The 23,949-nt window shown below is 37.4% G+C and overlaps 2 protein-coding genes across 2 annotated transcripts in view; one reads left to right on the top strand and one right to left on the bottom strand.

Annotated features, from left to right (window-relative positions):
* The window catches only part of LOC107038507 (potassium voltage-gated channel subfamily KQT member 1), a 44,479-nt gene extending 26,849 nt beyond the window's left edge, over positions 1-17,630 (top strand). Inside the window, exons 10-12 of the mRNA XM_015257651.2 lie at positions 98-254; positions 3,759-3,881; positions 14,752-17,630. Of these exons, the coding sequence (XP_015113137.2) occupies positions 98-254; positions 3,759-3,881; positions 14,752-14,853 (382 nt within the window). The 3' untranslated portion in view covers positions 14,854-17,630. The remainder of the gene's footprint in view (positions 1-97; positions 255-3,758; positions 3,882-14,751) is intronic.
* Positions 17,631-20,981: 3,351 nt separating this feature from the next.
* On the bottom strand, positions 20,982-23,489 carry LOC107038475 (general odorant-binding protein 56d). Its single transcript, XM_015257572.1, has 5 exons — positions 23,394-23,489; positions 22,856-22,937; positions 21,918-22,006; positions 21,721-21,826; positions 20,982-21,630 (listed from the first exon to the last, which is right to left on the bottom strand). The coding sequence occupies exons 1-5, from the start codon at positions 23,439-23,441 to the stop codon at positions 21,557-21,559; spliced, it is 399 nt and encodes a 132-aa protein (XP_015113058.1). The 5' UTR covers positions 23,442-23,489; the 3' UTR covers positions 20,982-21,556.
* Between the last annotated feature and the right edge of the window lie 460 nt (positions 23,490-23,949).

The following is a 23,949-nucleotide window of genomic DNA, read 5'->3' as shown; positions in this document are numbered from 1 at the left end:
AGAAGACTTTGTTTCATGATAAAAACAAATATATCGTCATTCTGCTCAGTGCTCACAATGAATATATCTAATGTATTGCTTTCCTCGTATTTTCCAGGCTGACAGAGGCACACAGAAATGCGATAAGAGCCATCAGAAAGATCAAATATTTTGTGGCACGAAGGAAATTTCAACAGGCGAGAAAACCCTATGATGTGCGCGACGTAATCGAGCAGTATAGCCAGGGGCACTTGAATATGATGGTTAGAATTAAGGTAAGCTGTGTACCTCCTTAATGAACTGAATTAATTATATTTAAGCAGCCAGGAATAAATCGCAATTTACGAGCTAAACGAGTTGCTATATATTTTTATTTTCCTTTCTCATTTATTTACCTGGTTTTACTTCGCCATCGACGAACGTTCAGCGGCACGACCCGGGACTCCGCAACTACGCGGATTAGGCAAACACGAATGTTCTATAGGGGCCAGCGTGGTTGAGTTAATTAGATTTAAAAATATGTACGTTTTAAAATATCAATTGGGAGGTTTGACGACAGGAGTTGGACGATAGAGGATTTTTCTTGTCATTTCGGATTATTATTTTATTTGAATCATTCAAATATTCAATGTCAAAATGTGAATTGTTGCTAAATTTGTAACATAAACATATAAAACTTACATATTTGACTTGTTTTTTCAAAACGAGATGTAGTTACATCTAATGATACTTTTATATAATTTTTATTAAGCATAATCGGGCGAGGAGGAAATGTAGGAGGTGAGGCGGAGGGGTTTCTATTGTTTTCCTGCAGAAAACCAATCGCTGAACAAAAAAAATTTTTCCATTCGGATTCAAAATTCAGGCAATATTAAGGAGTATCTTCGGTTAAAAATTATTTTTGGAGCTAATCAAATTCATTTGTATCTGTTCCACGCATTGAATGGTTTTCAGATTGTTTTTTTTTTAATAAATGAAAAAATATTAATCCATGCGAAAAAGTGGCAACATCGTCGGTATTTTTTTTTTTTCACCAGGAACTGGTACCACTGGCTCGAGGCAGCTCCAATCGCAACGCTTTATCGCTTCTCTCTCAAGAGACGTTTAAATTGACCGCGCTACCCCCATCCGATCGGTACCTTGGGACGTTGCTGCTCGTTTGGGCTGCGTGCGCAGAAATTTCATTTTTCAGTACTTTTTTCGCTATTATTAAAAACAATGCTTCTAGGTGAGAATCTTTTTCACTCAAAAAATCATTGATCACATGTTCTAAATGTGTCTAAAGTTTCATGACTTTGGCTGCATTTTTTCCTTAGGTTTTACAGTTTTTTTGTGATTTCCATAAGATCACGGGTTAAATGACCACTTTTTCAAAAATTCATAATAAATAAACCATATAACCCAGCAGTCTGAAACCTTGCACACGCCTTTTCCATCATTTAAAGAATACGTAAAAAAAAAGAAAAAAATGGCTGCTTTTTTTCTAACTCTCCGGGCTCGCCTGATTATCCTTAAGGGGAATATTATTGCCATGAACGAGTAATACAATTTCTTAATGCTTCTGAATAATAAAAGAAAGAATAATCTTTTACCTTAATGATCACAAAAAAAAGTTGCGGGGTTCCAGCACCACGGTACTGAAATCAAGAACCTTAGGTCCGTAAAATGAGAACCGTTGTGGAGAATTCAAATACTGCGGCACGCGATTGAAAAGGGGAGGAAGTTTTGTAATTTGTGATTATTTGTGACGAAGCGGGGAGGAGGTTGCCTACGTTGGGAGGTCACACCATAATGAATGAAGATAACTTAAGGATATCCAAGTACTTCGTTCACATTAGCAACGTTTTTCAAGCAAGATTTTAGATTTGCTGAAAGTCTTGCCATTCCCATGTTTTTTTCGGATTTTTCATTATCAAGTACATTTTTTCGAAGAAATTCCCCAAAAAAGTGTTGAGTACATTTTTTCGGGAATTTCTTCGAAAAAATTTAAGAGAAAATAATCTACAATAATATTTATCAGTCGATATTCTCCATCTATGTACACACAAATTTGGCTATTACCAGCGAAAATATTGTAAAATCCATGTAAACTCACAGAGAAGGCTAACACAAAAAAGGGCTGCACAATAAAGATGATGTGGAAGTGTCACATGACTCCGAACACTGCACTCTAATTTGTAGAAATAAAAACGGCGTAGTTGAGTTTGAATATTTGAGAAATTTCTCGAGTTTTCGCACCAATTTCCCAGAATTCTTGAGTTCTTTAAGGAAGGAAAGGAAGGAAGGAAAGAAAGGCAAGGAAATTTTCGAAGTTTTAGAAAACTTTCAAGTTCATGGAATCGTCGAATGAAATTGTGGAAAAATTATGAATGGGAAGAGAATACTCCAAATTCTGGAGGCCATCAGAATTGGTTAAATAATGTTAACAGAAAAATTACTGAATGCGTCTGTAGAGGACCAAAGTGAAATGGAAAAGAGGGTTTTGTTGAGTAAGATTTCATTTATAGTGATATCTAGACCTTATCCAGTGAGCACAAGAATTTCCGAATTACTTATTGAAATATGAAAATTCAACAGATGATGAATGGAAGTACATTGTTTTCAACAAAGTAGCCGGGGTAGCGCTACTGTGAACCATATTTTATTCAATTTCACACTTGATTCTAGTTGGTCTAACCTCTAATGATCATACAGCAACACTGCGCATGTGTTCCAGATAACCTCGTAACTTCGGTGCGAATAATCACTTGAGTGGAGCATTGCCAAACGTCACGAGCGCACGGATTCAAACCACCCCATATGGACGTTGTAACAATCAATAAGCTTTTAATTTAATTGTTTACAATCATTTGTCCGGAAACTTATGTTTTTTAATATCACAAAAAACTAGAAAGTATAACGAACAAAGTCAAAAATAGTTTTCTCGAAAAAATGTTCTAAAACTAAAGTTGATATGGCGTCTACAAAATACTCTTGGTCTATTCTATAATTTCTGAAGATTCCCTCCAGAAAAAAAATTACAAACTACTTGGATATCCTTAGGGAGACAATTCAAGAGATTTCAATTTAAGAAATTCAAGGTTTATTTTAAGAACCACAGGAACTGCTATTTTAGTACTCCGAGGTTCTTGATTTCAGTAACCAATGTTTATTTTAAGAATCCAAAGTACGGGATTCCAGAACAACAGACCATCATTTCAGTAAAAATTACTGAGAACTAAAACTTTATTTCTGATTCTTTATCTCTGATCCTCAGAGAAATCTCACTGCAATCCAGCACTTTTTGTCTCTGGATTTCAGTACCACGGAGTACTGAAATCTAAAGACTGTTACTGGAAATCGGAAATATATTAAAACCTCGAATCTCATTTAGCTTCTAAAACAGAAAAATAAATATCTTCAATTAGACACAATATTCGTAACATGAGAATAATATTTTCTCTATGCAACTCTTAGCATTTGAATGCCAAGCGTTATAAAAAATTCAAAACTCCCCCGGCACCATTCAATTGACGGACACATTTTGCCCTTCAATTCACAACAATTCGTCCATTGTTGAAACTTTTATTTCCCACAGTCGTCTATGCTTCTTTGTTTCTCCCGTTCACTCCCATCGACATATCATGTCGCCGACGTGAAGGTGAAACAAAGATTGGAAAAAAAATAAAAATAGACAAAGCCAGGGAAAAACAGAGGGTACCTACTCCCGAGTACCTCTCTTCTAAAAAAAAAACGAAGGAAGCTGTCTCAACCTTAATATTGGCTTTTTTGTTTTGCAGGAGCTGCAGAGGAGATTGGATCAAACCCTTGGTAAGCCGGGAAGCTACCTAGCAGGAATCGACCGGGCTGGCAACATAAAACCTATGACGATTGGTGCCCGTCTGTATCGAGTCGAGCAGCAGGTGAGAGGAGACACTTTGCTGTATCATGATAAATTTCCCTCTTCTATCTTCATCCTATTCCATTTAACACCATCTTATTCTTCATGTCTCTTCGCGAAAAGCTGTAAAATACCCTTCTTCCCTTTGATTCCTTGGAGGAGACAATTTTTACTACCACCTCATTTTTCATTGATGTCCTCTCCTTTTCCATCCATTGCATAATCTCCCATTCATTCCTTTTTCATGCTACCTTTCACCTTTTCCCTACCCAAGTCACATCTCATTTCAAGTCTTACATTTTCTATAAGTAAAGCAGATCGTCAAATGAGTTGAAATAGCTAGAAAATTACACTTGAAAGAATTCATTAAAAATAATTAAAACATTCATTCAGATAGTTCTATTTACATGAAAAATAAACATTCATTAACTCGATTGTTTGATCCCCAACGAAAATATGAATTATACATCGAGGGGAGAAAAACGCATTTTCTCAAATGAGTATCATTTTTACAACGGGACTACCATACCAATCACAACTCTACCAATGGGATAACCCTACCAAAATCATTTCTATCCGAAAAACTTCATAAACTACAAGCCTACCACTTGACGAATCCACCTCGGGAAAAGTTATTCAATAAATCTCTACCTGATGATTAATCACCCGAATAATTTTTCAAAAAACAATTCAGCATTCCCAAAACTTACTAAATTATGGCGCGACCGAAAGTGTCATAAAATCTGCTTGCCGATTCTCGAGAGGGTGAATCCCAATGCGTATACGACTCCGCGCACACGAGTGGAGGAATATCGTATGCGAGGACCGCGTATGTGTCCCCATTTTTCCCAGAAAACAGGAATTTATATACGTCTGTAACGTATCTCTCTCAACTAATAATGAGCATGTATAGCCGTGTATATATACGCCATTCAGCGCCACCTATTTGGATTTGAGGGCAAAACTGAGGTGATGAGGTCGTGTATGTACACAACACATTCAAAGTAATAACCTAGCCATAGAGAAATGCGCTACAGGCCTTTTCGCGATAGAGATACTCTAGTAAGAGATTGGCGGATGCCACAGGAATCAGGCAAAACCAGAAGTGTGACTTGGGCGGGTGATTCAAACTTCTGAAAGAGGAAAAATATTCATAAAGCACAATTAATAAGATTTTTCTCATTAATATATTTTTTTTTCCTTAAAAATTGATTGACTTCTGAGAGATGGATATATTCTGTTGATTTTGTTTATTTAAAAAAATCGGTTTGAATGAAAATATAGATTTTGTAAAAAAACTTTGGTTTCGAGTTATCTTATGAGCATGATAGAGATGTGTATATGAATGTTTAAAAACTGGAACAAAAAATAAGGCCCCAGTGCGACAATCTGCTGTAGTTCAATTCTGTGCGTCAATTTCAGATACATTAAGACCAGGAAGTATTAAAATACCAAGCGAATCTGAAAAAAATGGAGATCTAAAAAAATTGTTTAACAAAGATATATTCTATGAGACAGAAATCAACCAACATAATATTGGAGATTATTACGTTTTTCTACTTTGAAATTATTCTGTGTAAATAGATGTACATTACCAGTAGAGAGAATTTCAGGAGCCATGTTACACATTGGATTCTGACGTCTTAGATCTTTCCCAAGTAATGTAGGAACTACATCATGTTTAAGCCTCCTTTTACCATCTACTCGAGGTTTTTCCCACATTGTAGGCTGGAAATGAACCTATCAGGAATAATATAAAGAATTACATACCATGTTAAAGAATTACATCAAAACATGACATATCTCACACAGTGTGGAGTGACGAGTTGGGACAAAATCCTCACGATTCATGTTTTTAATCCAAATAGCTCTTCTCTCAGGATCAGTCGGAAAATAGTTCATCTTAAAACCCTTCGCTGTAGAATTAGTGCAGTAATCCGCTACACATCCCGGCATTTTTTATCAGTTAACCAGTGTAACGAGATTTTCTCGTTACGGGTTGAAATCCCCTTAAATAGGAAAGAGAACTGTTATAGTACATTACGTAACTAGTGCGGAAAGCAGGCGGTACCGCCTGCTGTCCGCACGTGTTGCGTATATTATTTTATATGATAAGTGCGTGATGAAGTTTGGCGGCGGAGGGGGGGCGAGTGGGGGGTGTGGGGGGCGAAGCCCCCCACGAGAAAAGGGGGTCCAGGGGGCCTCACCCCCTTCACTGAAGAAAAAAGATCACATCTATTTAAAAAAGTAATTATAAAAAAGTGTGATTAAAAAATTTCATTTTCGTTACTGAATTCTCAATGACTTATCCCTAATTTCTAGAAATCAATCACCAAATTTCAGTGAAGTTTTGGTGAATTCTGTGACATGTCTCTAAAAAGCAAAAATAATTTTTCTCTGTTTCCTTGACATTATTTTGATCATTAGAATTCAATAAAGCCCTTAAGTTACAGTATTTGCTTCATTGGACAATATTTAATTTCCATTTTCTTCAAATGTCACATCACCAATCAACTCCTCCTCATCAGTAAATAAATTCTCCTCACGGCCTAACTCTTCATCACTATCAGGAATTATACGATTTTGGCTCATTTTATCTGCTTCGAAAATCACCTTTTCATTTTTCAGTCATTCTATGTATCCACTATTCGGAGGTTAGATTTCCTTGTTATTCTCTTTGAATGGGTGATGCGCATGCGCGTCATACGTTATTTCGGGTTTTAGTTGAGTGTGGATAGGCGCTCGAAACCCGCTACTTTCCAGTTGACTATAGTCAACTGAAACCCATGCGATTTCACGCACGTATCATATAAAACTTATTATAAGAAAGACAGGAAGTGACATCTAGAGGCGGCTGAAAGAGCCGCGACTGGATGAGAAGAGCCACAGACCGATGACAGGCTGAAGGCATAGCGGTTTTGGGTGGAACCGCGACCCCTGGAAGTCTATAGGACACTACTAGACTATCGCTATTTTAGAATTCGTCCAGCATGTGCTAGGGGAAAAGGGGCCGACGTACAGGCTGTCCAACTGAGCGATTCTAAAGGCTGTGTCGAAGTAGACTGGGGACCAACGGCGAGGTGAAAGGACTGGTACCTCCATGATCCCGTCGGGTTGATCGGTGGGGATAGGAAAGCGGAATGACCTATCGTCGCCGAAATACCCAGACTAGGAGGCAAGGCCCTAGTAAGATTCCGAGTTAGTCGAACGCGAGCGCTTGAACCGAGAGGTTGAAAGAATCTCTCGGTGTGCTGGATTGAGGAATGGCTGAAGAAGCCATGATAAGGAGTTTCGGACTCCACGTAGCCTGGGTGAATAACCATTGGCGGCGAGCGTAGGGGGATGCTCCTGCATCCCCCACTAGTAAAAAGTTGTTATTTCAGTACACGAAGTGACGACTTTGTTGTTTCCGGCGTTATCTGGCTCGGCGAAATAAATGCTGANATGAAGTGACGACTTTGTTGTTTCCGGCGTTATCCGGCTCAGCGAAACAAATGCCGAGCACATGGGCCCGTGAGTCTGGAGTAGAGATCGTNATGAGCGTAGGGGGATGCTCCTGCATCCCCCGCTAGTAAAAAGGAGTTATTTCGGCACATGAAGTGACGACTTTGTTGTTTCCGGCGTTATCCGGCTCAGCGAAACAAATGCCGAGCACATGGGCCCGTGAGTCTGGAGTAGAGATCGTCCTCCTGTCGACCCGACCATGTGCCGACATTCAAGTACCCGGAGACGGTAACGAGCGATGACCGAAGCGGTAACTGGTGGCCGAGAGTGTAGGTGGTCGTGAAGTGGATAACAGTGTTCTTTTTTGGTCGGATCAGCCTCTCGGCGTCCCAGGCTCTGAGGGGTCCCGGCTGATTCACACTTGACTCTGAAAACTCCCCCGAGTCGCAATACTCAGCTCCGTCAAGCTGGGCGGCCAGGGTACTCAGAATGAGTCGGTCAATAGCTCAAAATTATGAGCTTTTTACATGCTTTTTTTCTGCGCGAACCAAAAATTTTCTGCTCAAATATTTTCGGCGAAAAATCGATTTTCAGGATTTGGGCATCAAGCTAGGCGGCCAATTCATAGGAATGGGTCGAAAAACGGGACTCACGAGTTATCTGATTTATAAGCTCATTTTCTGCGTTGGAAAAATTGGGAAAATCGCTCATTTTCCGGGAGAGCCAATATGAGCTGGAAAATGAGGGGACCGGAGGTCATCGGATCGGCTTATTATGAGGTCCTAAATTATGAGCTTTTTACATGCTTTTTTTCTGCGCAAACCATAAATTTTCTGCTTAAATATTTTGGGCTAGAAAATAATATTTTGAATTTGGGAACATGTGTATTCGGCTAATTTATGGAGATGAGCTAAATAACTTCACCGGAGTATTCTCTGATTTATAAGCTCATTTTCTGCGTTGACAAAATTGAGAAAATCGCTCATTTCCCGGGGGAGCCAATGAGCTGGAAAATGGGGGGACCGGGGGTCATCGGATCGGCTTACTATGAGGTCCAAAATTATGAGCTTTTTACATGCTTTTTTTCTGCGCGAACCAAAAATTTTCTGCTCAAATATTTTCGGCGAAAAATCGATTTTCAGGATTTGGGCATCAAGCTAGGCGGCCAATTCATAGGAATGGGTCGAAAAACGGGACTCACGAGTTATCTGATTTATAAGCTCATTTTCTGCGTTGGAAAAATTGGGAAAATCGCTCATTTTCCGGGAGAGCCAATATGAGCTGGAAAATGAGGGGACCGGAGGTCATCGGATCGGCTTATTATGAGGTCCTAAATTATGAGCTTTTTACATGCTTTTTTTCTGCGCAAACCATAAATTTTCTGCTTAAATATTTTGGGCTAGAAAATAATATTTTGAATTTGGGAACATGTGTATTCGGCTAATTTATGGAGATGAGCTAAATAACTTCACCGGAGTATTCTCTGATTTATAAGCTCATTTTCTGCGTTGACAAAATTGAGAAAATCGCTCATTTCCCGGGGGAGCCAATGAGCTGGAAAATGGGGGGACCGGGGGTCATCGGATCGGCTTACTATGAGGTCCAAAATTATGAGCTTTTTACATGCTTTTTTTCTGCGCGAACCAAAAATTTTCTGCTCAAATATTTTCGGCGAAAAATCGATTTTCAGGATTTGGGCATCAAGCTAGGCGGCCAATTCATAGGAATGGGTCGAAAAACGGGACTCACGAGTTATCTGATTTATAAGCTCATTTTCTGCGTTGGAAAAATTGGGAAAATCGCTCATTTTCCGGGAGAGCCAATATGAGCTGGAAAATGAGGGGACCGGAGGTCATCGGATCGGCTTATTATGAGGTCCTAAATTATGAGCTTTTTACATGCTTTTTTTCTGCGCAAACCATAAATTTTCTGCTTAAATATTTTGGGCTAGAAAATAATATTTTGAATTTGGGAACATGTGTATTCGGCTAATTTATGGAGATGAGCTAAATAACTTCACCGGAGTATTCTCTGATTTATAAGCTCATTTTCTGCGTTGACAAAATTGAGAAAATCGCTCATTTCCCGGGGGAGCCAATGAGCTGGAAAATGGGGGGACCGGGGGTCATCGGATCGGCTTACTATGAGGTCCAAAATTATGAGCTTTTTACATGCTTTTTTTCTGCGCAAACCATAAATTTTCTGCTCAAATATTTTGGGCTAGAAAATAATATTTTGAATTTGGGAACATGTGTATTCGGCTAATTTATGGAGATGAGCTAAATAACTTCACCGGAGTATTCTCTGATTTATAAGCTCATTTTCTGCGTTGACAAAATTGAGAAAATCGCTCATTTCCCGGGGGAGCCAATGAGCTGGAAAATGGGGGGACCGGGGGTCATCGGATCGGCTTACTATGAGGTCCAAAATTATGAGCTTTTTACATGCTTTTTTTCTGCGCAAACCATAAATTTTCTGCTCAAATATTTTGGGCTAGAAAATAATATTTTGAATTTGGGAACATGTGTATTCGGCTAATTTATGGAGATGAGCTAAATAACTTCACCGGAGTATTCTCTGATTTATAAGCTCATTTTCTGCGTTGACAAAATTGAGAAAATCGCTCATTTCCCGGGGGAGCCAATGAGCTGGAAAATGGGGGGACCGGGGGTCATCGGATCGGCTTACTATGAGGTCCAAAATTATGAGCTTTTTACATGCTTTTTTTCTGCGCAAACCATAAATTTTCTGCTCAAATATTTTGGGCTAGAAAATAATATTTTGAATTTGGGAACATGTGTATTCGGCTAATTTATGGAGATGAGCTAAATAACTTCACCGGAGTATTCTCTGATTTATAAGCTCATTTTCTGCGTTGACAAAATTGAGAAAATCGCTCATTTCCCGGGGGAGCCAATGAGCTGGAAAATGGGGGGACCGGGGGTCATCGGATCGGCTTACTATGAGGTCCAAAATTATGAGCTTTTTACATGCTTTTTTTCTGCGCAAACCATAAATTTTCTGCTCAAATATTTTGGGCTAGAAAATAATATTTTGAATTTGGGAACATGTGTATTCGGCCAATTTATGGAGATGAGCTAAAAAACTTTATCAGAGTATTCTGATTTATAAGCTCATTTTCTGCGTTGACGAAATTGGGAAAATCGCTCATTTCCCGGGGGAGCCATATGAGCTGGAAAATGGGGGGAGCCGGGGGTCATCGGATCGGCTTACTATGAGGTCCGAAATTATGAGCTTTTTACATGCTTTTTATCTGCGCACATCAAAAAAATTCTGCTCGAGTATTTTGGGCTAGAAATCTTCAGAATTTTTCAGCCTATGTAATGGCTCAATTCATGGCGATGGGCTAAATAATTCTATCGACGTATTGCCTTATTTATAAGCTAATTCTCTGCTTTGAGAAAAACATTAAAATCCCTATCTTTCCGGGAAAACTGGCGTGGACTGGGGAGTGAGTATATCCAAGCAAAAAAAATTTCCAGATATTTTGCGCAAAAAAAATTTCTCTATTTTCTATAAGTTCCACGTAGTCCACCATGAATACTAATGATAAGAAATCGGAAGAAGTACCAGAATCAATCATTTCCGCCAGACAAGTTACTAGGCGTACTATACGAGATTTTGCAGCCCCCATTTTCCAGCTCATCTTGGCTCCCCCGGGAAATGAGCGATTTTCCCAATTTCGTCAACGCAGAAAATGAGCTTATAAATCAGAATACTCTGATGAAGTTTTTTAGCTCATCTCCATAAATTGGCCGAATACACATGTTCCCAAATTCAAAATATTATTTTCTAGCCCAAAATATTTGAGCAGAAAATTTATGGTTTGCGCAGAAAAAAAGCATGTAAAAAGCTCATAATTTTGGACCTCATAGTAAGCCGATCCGATGACCCCCGGTCCCCCCATTTTCCAGCTCATTGGCTCCCCCGGGAAATGAGCGATTTTCTCAATTTTGTCAACGCAGAAAATGAGCTTATAAATCAGAGAATACTCCGGTGAAGTTATTTAGCTCATCTCCATAAATTAGCCGAATACACATGTTCCCAAATTCAAAATATTATTTTCTAGCCCAAAATATTTAAGCAGAAAATTTATGGTTTGCGCAGAAAAAAAGCATGTAAAAAGCTCATAATTTAGGACCTCATAATAAGCCGATCCGATGACCTCCGGTCCCCTCATTTTCCAGCTCATATTGGCTCTCCCGGAAAATGAGCGATTTTCCCAATTTTTCCAACGCAGAAAATGAGCTTATAAATCAGATAACTCGTGAGTCCCGTTTTTCGACCCATTCCTATGAATTGGCCGCCTAGCTTGATGCCCAAATCGTGAAAATCGATTTTTCGCCGAAAATATTTGAGCAGAAAATTTTTGGTTCGCGCAGAAAAAAAGCATGTAAAAAGCTCATAATTTTGGACCTCATAGTAAGCCGATCCGATGACCCCCGGTCCCCCCATTTTCCAGCTCATTGGCTCCCCCGGGAAATGAGCGATTTTCTCAATTTTGTCAACGCAGAAAATGAGCTTATAAATCAGAGAATACTCCGGTGAAGTTATTTAGCTCATCTCCATAAATTAGCCGAATACACATGTTCCCAAATTCAAAATATTATTTTCTAGCCCAAAATATTTGAGCAGAAAATTTATGGTTTGCGCAGAAAAAAAGCATGTAAAAAGCTCATAATTTAGGACCTCATAATAAGCCGATCCGATGACCTCCGGTCCCCTCATTTTCCAGCGCACATTGGCTCTCCCGGAAAATGAGCGATTTTCCCAATTTTTCCAACGCAGAAAATGAGCTTATAAATCAGATAACTCGTGAGTCCCGTTTTTCGACCCATTCCTATGAATTGGCCGCCTAGCTTGATGCCCAAATCGTGAAAATCGATTTTTCGCCGAAAATATTTGAGCAGAAAATTTTTGGTTCGCGCAGAAAAAAAGCATGTAAAAAGCTCATAATTTTGGACTTCATAGTAAGCCGATCCGATGACCCCCGGTCCCCCCATTTTCCAGCTCATTGGCTCCCCCGGGAAATGAGCGATTTTCTCAATTTTGTCAACGCAGAAAATGAGCTTATAAATCAGAGAATACTCCGGTGAAGTTATTTAGCTCATCTCCATAAATTAGCCGAATACACATGTTCCCAAATTCAAAATATTATTTTCTAGCCCAAAATATTTAAGCAGAAAATTTATGGTTTGCGCAGAAAAAAAGCATGTAAAAAGCTCATAATTTAGGACCTCATAATAAGCCGATCCGATGACCTCCGGTCCCCTCATTTTCCAGCTCATATTGGCTCTCCCGGAAAATGAGCGATTTTCCCAATTTTTCCAACGCAGAAAATGAGCTTATAAATCAGATAACTCGTGAGTCCCGTTTTTCGACCCATTCCTATGAATTGGCCGCCTAGCTTGATGCCCAAATCGTGAAAATCGATTTTTCGCCGAAAATATTTGAGCAGAAAATTTTTGGTTCGCGCAGAAAAAAGCATGTAAAAAGCTCATAATTTTGAGCTATTGACCGACTCATTCTGAGTACCCTGGCCGCCCAGCTTGACGGAGCTGCAATACTCGGGAGGAGAATGAACACTGGCAGAGTCGAAAGACTCTCCAGAAGGTCTTGAGTTTAATTCATTATGAGAAGTTATGCCGTAAGGTATAATACACGACTTGCAAAGGCTTGTGAGGATGTGGTGGTAATACTCCTGGTGGACCTCGCCCACTCTACCGTATCACGCTGATGTTAACTAGGTAACCCATTGTCCAACCAAAAAGTCCTCTGAGTGGACGAGTTTGCCTTAGAGGCCGGTTTTCGTCGAATCTCCCGTGAAGGTTCGGCTGGCGCCCGATTATTGAGCGATACAGAAGGCTTAAAAAGTAGTTTGGATTTTTCCTGGGTGAACAACCCGGGAAAATATCCTTACACCAGATTCATTGAGTAAACGTCGTGCTCTCTTCTAGGTTACGATTGTGGACACATACAATCATACGTACATAAATAATTAATTCGGAGGAAAAATGCTCGAAAATAAATTACTTTTACTTTATCATCTGATTTCTTGTTTATATGAAAAAAATATCACGTCAGTATAAATGGTCATTCGAAATTTCCCGCTAGTTTGCCTGTCGATGGCGGCACCAATCAGAAATCGTCTCAACATCCGCGAATCTCTTACTAGAATATCTCTAGCATTCCACATCTTCTCACGCCATAAGATATTGTTGGATTGGATTTCAGAGTAGGTGGGAAAGGAACCAGGAAAATTCTCGATATTAGCTTTCGTCTTATAAAAGTTGTTGGACTTGGTGAGACGAATACAATGGTATCATACATGAAGTATTTTTTCATGTTTTTGGGCTATTCCAAGAAAATGAATAAGTTGTACTATGATCTATCAAATCGAGCACTAATGGGCCCATTTTGATATGAAAGTCCGCCTCGGTAAAGAAAGTTGAATGAGTTTAGAATGTTTTTGTCAACAAAGGATTATTTTTGTCTTGGTTGTGAAATGATGAGCCTTTTCAGATCGCGTAAATTCATCAGTATTATTCAGTACAGAGTGAGTGTGTGATCATGCATTATTCGGGGATTGAAATCAAAGACACACACACGCGTTGGGACTTTTGTTTCATTGTTCTCAATTTTTTGTAATATTAGCCCAAGAACATAAAAAAATACTTCATGCGTCACCCTTGTATTTGTCTCGCCGCGGACAACTTTTGAGAGACGAAAATTATTGGTGCCATTAAAAAAATGAACTTATGCTTGTAGCATAGAAACATAAATACTTATGCTCAAAATATGCTTCTTATTACTTTTCCCCCTTCAAGCACTATAACTTTGGTCTGAAACATTTTCGCGTTTAACTACTTTTTAGCTAATTATTTAACCGTACAAATCATCTTGGAACACACTGTATATTATAAAATTACTAGACTACCGAATCTATCTAAATGTCTTGATAATATACATACTAAAATTTTTCAAACTTTTCTATCTTATAACCAAAATACTCAAAATATAATAAGAAACGACGTCAGGTCGGAGATACGCCCCTTTAGTTCCACATCGACAATATTCCTGATTCATCAGCAATAGCTCTATTCACTCATAAACAATAATCCACTCGGTTTCGTTAGAAGACTTATTTGAGAACATGTCTTTATGAGACAAGTGAAAAAAGGGGCACTTTTTTGTATGCTTCGTGCGCAAAAAACTGTCTTTTTCTCATCAGTATCATAAAATATCGCACGATACATATGAAAAAATGTTATTCCTGACAAATGTGATTAGAGACCTTCGCCTCATGTTCAACTACTTTTTTCCACTTGTATCGTAATATATCATTTTCTCAGTATAGAATGAAAAAAAAACTCATTCGTTAAAGAATATATAATCACGGGTGAATAACTTTGAATTTTTATGTGCAGCTTTCCGTAATGGATAAAAAACTCGATCAACTGGTGTACGTATTAAACGCAGTGGCCCAAAAACAACAAATACCATTGAGAAGCATCGAGGACGACGTGTAACAGAGCGCCCCCAATGAATTTATACATGCAATATGTCATCATACTCAACCTCGATTAACCATAACCACAGTTGTACCAGAAATGCTCAGCAGAGCTCATTGAATGCTCTCAGGCTATACAAACAAATTGGGCTGGGTGGAATCTGTGGTATAGTTAACTTGAAAACGCCATAAAACGCTCCATGCTCGCTCGAATTGCCGATAAACGCATGATCTCTCAATCGCGCCGATGAATTCCTTTGATTTTTTTTTAAAGCTTCACGATAACGAAGTAGTTGAATTCTTGAGAGATGGCTGATACGCACAGAACAAGATGCAACAACCAATAATCAAGAGATGGAGAATAATTCACGTACAAACCACAATGATTTTCCATCGAAAATAGGATGGACTGTTTCCACGATAAATTGATCATCCACCTTTCACTCAATATGAATGAATCAATATATTTCGACTATAATACGATCTTATCGCACAGTATTGGAGAGTTGATGCTCTCTATCAGTAATGAGAAAATGGGAACCATAGAGAAGATATTTTAGCAATAAATTTTTAAAATTGATCGATAATGTTATCGGGAAACGTCGGTCCAATGGAGTCCTAGAGATTTATTTTCTTTTCCATTTTCACTGCTCGTGTGAACCCAATTAATTAAGCTAATTGAATACGAGTTGAACAAATATTGTAAATACATTAATTGAACGAAATAATACCGGTGAATTATAATTAGAGCGAGCTTCGTAGGAGAATACGATCGACCGTATTTTCAACGATAAAGTAATAAATAGATGATTAAACTGCAGTTTGTAGGGTCCAAAATGAATGTAAACGGTGGGAAAACGATTAGCTATGAATGTGGGATAATTTACAAGTGCACGGTGAAATGAATCATGAAAGTTATTCAGTGAAATTAGTATGGATCCCAATTGAATGGACAAATGAGTGGATGGGAGCGCTGTGCATGCACCATAATATGGATAACGTAATCGTAGAATGCATCGCTGCAAATTCATTTCAGTGCATATTCCGGACGGATAAACGAACAATTGACCGAGCATATGAGGGAGATACTGATACAAGCGTGTATTTTTTTTTCCAATGGTAGAGGCAGGAATTTTACTCTTATAAAATAAATAACAGTGCTTTGAGCCTACAATTGCATCTTTTGCACATTCTATGGTGCCTCTCATTCTACTTCACTATGAGATATTTGAATTAGATAGATGACATTAAGCGAGTAACAATAAATAAATTGCTGAGAGTTGTAATTATCTTGATAATGAGTAATAAGTTGTTGACAATTACTCACAACTTATGCTTGTGAATTTCCTTAGCACCGATAACAAAATCAGCGATTATTGATTTTAGACAATTGTCATTTTTATATTGTAAGGTAAATATTTCATAGTTTCAGGAAGCTTCACAAATTGAATATTCTGCATTTTTTTATACTAATACGCTTGTTTTGATTATTCGGTTCTTTTTCATTTGCGGAAGACTAGTAGATTTGTAAAGTTCATTAATTATATGCAGACATTCATCAGTGGAGGATTATCGATACTGTATTTTTAATTGTAATCGAACTTTTTTCGAAATAATTCTCGAATAATCAGTAGCCATGCTGGCCTAGGTGACAGCTCGTCTCATGTAATTTTCACTATTGTAAATTTTCACCCCATAAGTTCAGTAAATCTCGTGCGTTAAATATAATACGAGTGGCAAGTAGTGTTCGTGAATCGGCCGAAAAAAATCTCTAGAATTACACGTCAACTACAATTTTTATTATGAAAATTATTGAAAATACGGAATTTCTCCGTACGGATCAATAAAAGTAATCACACAACTTAGAGATTTGCATAATTCGATTATATTCAAGTAAATCAGTTGAATCTATATTGGTAGAGGTGAGGAATTATCCAATGATCCCGCTTAGTGAAACAACAAGGGCATAGAAATATAAATATAAGTCAACATGAGTAAAAGTAGAATTCGCTATGAAAAAAATTCTGCTACTCGCAGCTTAGAATGTGATATCACGCGACCTAGTTATCAAAAATGTCAATAATTTCTATTCAACCACGTGTTTGCCTCTGTTATGAATACCCCCATATATTTCTGTACCGAGATAAGAAAACTACCAGAGTAATTTCAACAGAAATAAAATATCTTAGCTAATTGTTCAGCAGGAAAAGGAACGAAGCGGGTAAAATTACATGCGAATCCGAGGAAGCTTGGAAATATTGAAATGAATATTATATTCTTTGAATGGAGGCAGAACTAATGAATCTTGCATTCAGCTGAATATTGAATAAAAAGATGCAATACTCATTTTTTCTTATCCAAGCTGCCTCAGAAAACTACTTAAGCTTTTTCTACGCAAAACGTGGCTGTTATTTATAAATTACATCCAAGTTTTAGTCAGATGGTTTCCAGTAATGATTAATGAATCAGACGATCACATTCCGAGTTGATACAGTGACATATCTATCACTTGAACATTTTAACTAGGAGTTTAGAATAAACTTTTTTGAAAATAACCATGGCAATGCGAGGCATAAAGTGTATTAATTGAACTAATGAATTTCTAGTCATTTGAATTTGGTTCTCAACTTGGGCACAAAATATTGAGTACAGTAGACTCTGGTTAGAGTCGACTGTTTTGCGGGATAGGGGAAGCGAATTCGGGAAGCGAATTCGGAGCCCGACTTCCGGGAAAACTGGGAACGATAAAATGAAAAATACTATTTCTTTTCTCTCTCAATTCAACACTTCATTTTAATGATAAACTTTAGTTCACAGTTTCAACTATAATAGCAATATTCATATAGATTCAGACGATTTTTTTATTATCAATATTTTAAATTTCATTGACTATATTTGATCACAGAAGCTTTGTACCTAACATTCCATAGAACAGATATTTCTTCTGGAGTTAACGAACCATGTGAATCAAAAATGTTACAGTCGTTTTCTTTACCTCCCTTCATCATTTTATTTAATCCAATTTCGAATTAATTTTATGCCAACAAAACGAGATTCTCCCGCCTTAACAGCCAGAAGTGGACTAAATTTTTTGATCGACAATTCAAATGCAGAATATTTTATTTTTCGTCTTTACTGGAATCGGAAGACGATAGCAATTTGAAGAAAATATTGGAGTGTTTACTCTCCGGCTTGTGTGGGGACAGAGTGGGGGAAGCGCTCGAGCGGCGAGACAAAAAAATTGAGGGGAAGTTCGACACTAACCAATATGCCTCTAACCAGAGTCCACTGTACCAAAAATTATAAATACTTATATTACATGAAGAAGTTTGATGAAATTTTTATCATTATAAATGATATTTCATTTAATAGTCTCAGATATTTTCTATTATTACTAGAATCAGAGTATTTTATCGCTGCTTCTTGTGTACCTACTTTTCTTGTTACTGTTGATCGGTCCCAAAAGTATAATATATCATTAGTCCTGTGACCCTCAAACCTCAAAATGTTTGATAATACAATCTCCTTAAATTGGTAAAATTGTAAATTCAATAATTTGGACCAACATTATATCTTCAAAATTTTAATTAAATTGTATATTGTACAAAGTCAATATAATCGAGCCTATTTATAGCTCCTTGGAAGAATGTGGTACGAAATAAAGCAACATGAAGATTGGATTTTTGAAGGAAAGCATGAGTGTATGGATGGGACATCGAAGTTAACTGTAAAAGTGATGACAAATCTGTTTTTGTGAAATAATCGTATAATATCCATGACCAAATAATACGACCTTATTTCAACCGTGGATCAACTTACTCACCTTGAGAAATTGTAAAAATTCTTCCTGACCAAATTAATTCCGATGAAGTACTTAATATTGGAATAATTTTTTCCATTCATCTGACAAAATCTAGACTGTACTGTACTCGAAAATCAGTAACAATAAATACGTTATATAAGCGGTGTGCATCGCCGAATGATCTTAGTTGTGCTTCTACGAGTGCTCTGGTTTCGAGAATGTTTCATCAATGTTCAATAAATGGCGTCGAAGAGAATATTAAACTCAACATTGTAATACTCTATTCTATAACGAATATAAAAATTCTTGAACGTGTCGCAACGATGACAATCTTTAGTGATAATATGTAAATTGCAACGACAGCTGTGAGACTGATGGTGATCAGATAATGCAGGGAATGGGGAGAATGTCAAAGTGTGAAGAGCATGCAGTCTCTACCCACGAAACTCTCGAAGCTGAAGCAATCGAGTATGTTCAGTGCACTGAAAGAATCAATAATATGATGCGAAGGAAAAATCAATCATATCACCGTAGTTGCCTATATTACTGTCCACCTAGTAGTATATCAACTGAATTGTTGAGCCGCTCATAAAGCGCATTAATTATTTCTTCAATTTTAATTAATTAAAAACGTTAGTCATTTTGAAATTTTTCCTTATCATGGAAAAGAACTCTGTTATTTATCCTTATAGTGAATGAGAGTTGTTTCTTCACCGAAACAAATTATTCATCCTAAATTCTATGTAATCTAATGAACATCAATTCACAGAGTTCTTCTTTATGAGATTATGAAGGTAGAGAGTAGATCGGAAAGGTTAGAAACCATTGTTGAATAATTATGAATTTTATCAATTTTCATTGTCCGACAAATCGAATGTGAAGATCACTTATCGATAATAAATATAATATATCACATGAAACTTGTCCAAATGCGATAATGATATTAAAAATTTCCGAAAGCAAATATATTTTGCAAGTGTCCTTCCAAATATTGTAAACGTGATAGCGCGCTCTGAAGGGTCTATGATACTTTTAAATTTAACGACGATGAAAATAATACTTTCAAAAATAGTAAGTTAAGACGCATGCAGATAAAGGAAAATGAGAGGTCCATCCGTTTGAGGAGACATTTAGGTATCCACGACAGTCTGAAGTCTTCATAATAGATAAATATCATGTTTAGATATCAATAAGTACCGTGGATGGACCAAAGAGTATAAATAATTTATAAATATAAATGATAACTAATATAAAGAATGCTACTATTATTTTAATGAACTATACATACCGAGTAATTTACGCCTGATAATATTGTACATTTGTGAACATCGTTTCATGTTATCCGTAACGAAACACGATTATTATTATTAATAATTATAAACAGCTATCTACAGTTGAATAAATCATATCAATTATCTCGAAATATCTTTGAAGTGATTCTTCTTCTTCTTCAGATTTCATAAATCTGGGGTTCTATTGTGCTTGTTCCTTGACGTAATTCACGGAATAAAGTATAATAATGGACAGTCACGTGAACTCTGTTCTTGCTAGCCGTTGTGTTCTAAGTAATTGTAATTTAAATTTTCGCATATCACATTGCGTGACCTTCAAAATTATTGTATTTTCCTGATCGTTTCGTCGCAAAGAAATGAAACTATCATGTTGTGTAAATTAAAAATCTCGAGTGTCCACCCCGAGGGATTCTTCTCTGCAAAAATCATGAAATTTCAGATGTTATCGAAAATTGAAAAAAAATCAAAAATTTTAAGAAGCAGAAAGACGAAAATTCTTTAAGTTATTTGAATTTTCAATGAAAGCATCCATACTCAGTGCCAAATTACCCCGAATTTTCAAATAATTGGAAATTCAAGATTATGTTTATCGGAATTTTCCGGTTTTCTATCAATTTTCAGGGAATAATTGAACTAAAAATTACAGTTCTCAATGATTTGGCCCCCGAAATCCAGAATTTTTAATGAACAAATGCCTTAAAATTTCTTACGTACTTTTTAGATGAAAAAAATCTTGCTGTAAGTTTGAAATGTCGAAAATATGCTTTCCCCCATTTCTGAAATTTCTATTTATCGGAATTACTATGGAAATTACGGTTGTTTCTAATCACATTCCTGTCGATTCTCATTGTTTTCCACAGTATTTATCATGTTTATTCATACAATAAATGGCAAATGATAACTCAAATTATTATGAAAAAAAGGCCTTAATTTTTTTCAGGGCGTCCATTTTGCACGCCTGGTCCGTTTTGCCCTACCCTTCTCTAACCAAAATTGGTTTATTCAAAAAGGTGCTGGATTTAATAAAAATTTTCCTCCAACGCTTCTCATAAGTGTTATATTTCGATAAATTGAAGGATACAATAAAGGATTCACCAAATTACTGAGAGATATCCGGACATTTCTTATCCATATTTCATTCCTACTACCGTTACGTTTTTATAGGCGCTTTACTTCGTCAACCTTGATCTGTCTCTCCTACTCCTCTCTTCTCATTTTCCCAATTCTTATCTGCGTTACCATGGGCCGTCTTACTCTTTACATGGCTGCACCCCATTCGGGCTAGGACTGACAGGGAAACCATGGAAGACCTCAGTCGTACAGCCGTCCGATATTGCAGAGTCCTATTGTGTCTGCCTCTCATACTGACTAGATAGGTACAGTAGGTCTCTACATTCATGATCAACACCAGCAGCTCCACCCAGGGAGGTAGGGCTAAGCCGACACCTACCCAAGTACTAAGCAGACTAACCGCTGCTTAGCTTGGACGGCCGCCGGAGCCACACGCTACGCGCATGGCCACTACTGTCGCTGATATCCAGATAATTTATTGACAAATGAATCCATGTATACTTGAAAAAGTTCGATAAAGCCCTAGTTATTCATACAGTAGGAATTTAGGATGAATCTTAAACCATGTTTGCTCTGTTATCAGTGTAGCATTTCAGAATCAGGTATCCAGTATCGCAAGGAGTGGGACCCTCTGAAATAATGAGAGGAAGGAACAATATTACAATGGAATCAACAATGGATCCATTACATTAATATCACAATAATTGCGACGAGAACTCACTCAGATCCTTGCACTTCCTCATGACTTCTTCTACCCTCTCGCGCCTCAATACCAAGGCCAATCTCTGACGGGCTGCAGTCTCATTCAGTTTACCATCATCACTCATCTGTAGGACAGACAGATTGATTGAGTGAAATCAATGACCCTTGTCAGTAACAAATGATTAGAGAAGATCAATCTGCAAAGGAAATACAAACCAGGCCCAATCTCTTCATCATACATAGGGCGAAGCAACGGATTGTTGGGTTGTCAGCCCAATCACCCCTATGGGCTCTATCAACCTCAGCTGTAATTATGGTGAAAATTAAGAGGATTACTTGCAGCTCTGAACATTCACTGATACCAGGGATGTATGAGTTTTGGACCCTATCAGGTGCTCGACATGGGTTTTGCAGATTTTCAATAACTACTCAGAGAAAACAATAAGCTGCACTAGATTATTGTCAATTCACGACGTTTCGCTTATAATTCAAGCTTCCTCCGGCTTCTTGACAATTGAGTACATAGTCATATTATTCTCTGAAATATTCCATGTATAATTCTATATATATACATATTATTGTAGCTGTATAAACCTTCTAGGATTATGTAAGCTTAAATTTAAAAAAAAAATTCTATGTTGGGAATTCTAAACGAATTATTAAGTTTATAAAACATTAAAAAATCTGGGACGCAACACTATCAACAAACGGACATATGTAATTTCCTCCAGTCATGAGCTATTAGAGATGTAAGTATTTTAGTATATATTTTTTCGTTGCCATATATACCCTATTCGAGTTTTTACATATTTGTGGTTTCATGGGCCGACTTTCTCTCCAACCATGTCGCATTGTCCCCCAGGAGCTGTACCCCACGTACAGACTCTCCTGGTGACCAAGGGAAACCATGGAAAACCTTGGTCGACACGGACGCCCATCGACCGAGCTTCGTCGGAGAATGTTTTCCCAACAGTTTTCCGATGATTCTCGGTGTCTAGACTTCCGTTCGACGGTTTCCGAAAGATTAAAAATCCCAATTGCCCCAAGCCGGACTTGAACCCACGCCTCACGAATCCCACTGTCCGGCCGAGTGATTTAATCACGTCGGCCACCGTCACCGGATGGAAGTATTCTAGTTAATTAACTATTTTTACCTCTGTCAGCACCTGTCTCTCTTATACAGGCATCTCTATGCTCCCTAAGTCTTTGCCTTTGGGCTTCATTCAACTCTTGGGCCTTTAAAAATAATGGAAGAAAAATTAATTTGACATTCTTATGTGAATCAGACGTTGTTGGACAAATTGACAGTCCATGGATGATTTAGTAGTGATTTCAAAGAACAAGCACATGAAATGCGATTTAGAGGGAAAAATAACAAGATCTCATATTTTACTGCAAATTCGATTAAAATGCAAGGTAAGACGAAAATTTCCCAACTTATATGAATTCAGAATTGATTGAAAATACAAAAATATAATGACCTTAATTTTCATAATTTCCATTAATTTTCATAGAATAGTTGAGTAAAAAAATTGCAGTCTCAATTGATTTTCTATCAAATTGGAAATTTTTAATGATAAATTTCTTAAAAATAATAGTAGAACTACGATTTCGTAGGAATTGCGAAGAAGTGTATGACAAATTTCAGGTAAAATTTTTTCTATATAGAGATTGATGATAATTATTATTTACCAGAGCACCAACGAGACAGACGAAGAATAAAACCACGAGAAATTTCATGGTGACTTTTTGGATTGTTATAGCCTCCAACGAATAGAGCAAGTTGCGAAAGCGTGCTGATTACTGAATATTGTCTCCAGAGAGCTCCGTCTTTATATACGTGCCGGCTGAGCTGGTCGTCTTTTTTCTTATGTTGTGAAGGTCGTGTCAAAAAAGCTAACACAGTGCGGTCGTGCAATGTCTGATCAGTAAACATTGTAATTTTATTCAAAGAAATGAGAAATAAACAGTGGAAAGAAATGTATCAGTCTGTTGAAATGATACATGCAAATATCAACTCAAGATTAAGGAGCTTATTCACAGGTGACATGTAAAATTCATCACCTACGGAAAAAAATAATTTTGAATCGGAGATCGGAAAGTTACCAATTTGGTAATCAGCTGATACGGGTTGTAAGTTATATCATATTCCCAATTCGCCAAAAACATTTCGGACTCGAAACAATTAAGCCTCATACTCTTGGTGTTTGGCTCATACCTTATCCTATGCGGAGAAAAAAGTTGAAGA

The sequence above is a fragment of the Diachasma alloeum genome, unplaced genomic scaffold (assembly GCF_001412515.2).
Source record: "Diachasma alloeum isolate Michigan unplaced genomic scaffold, Dall2.0 Dall_scaffold_00284, whole genome shotgun sequence".
NCBI lineage: Eukaryota > Metazoa > Arthropoda > Insecta > Hymenoptera > Braconidae > Diachasma > Diachasma alloeum.
This window is presented reverse-complemented; position numbering and strand designations above follow the sequence as displayed.

Bases quoted from the DNA above. Each gene is read 5' to 3' on its own strand.
- LOC107038475 (XM_015257572.1), bottom strand. From the start codon at position 23,441: ATGAAATTTCTCGTGGTTTTATTCTTCGTCTGTCTCGTTGGTGCTCTG. The intron at 22,938-23,393 runs GTAAATAATAAT...TTATTTTTAAAG, and splicing joins TCTGTCTCGTTGGTGCTCTG to GCCCAAGAGTTGAATGAAGC. The intron at 21,827-21,917 runs GTTTGTATTTCC...TCTGTCCTACAG, and splicing joins TGATGAAGAGATTGGGCCTG to ATGAGTGATGATGGTAAACT.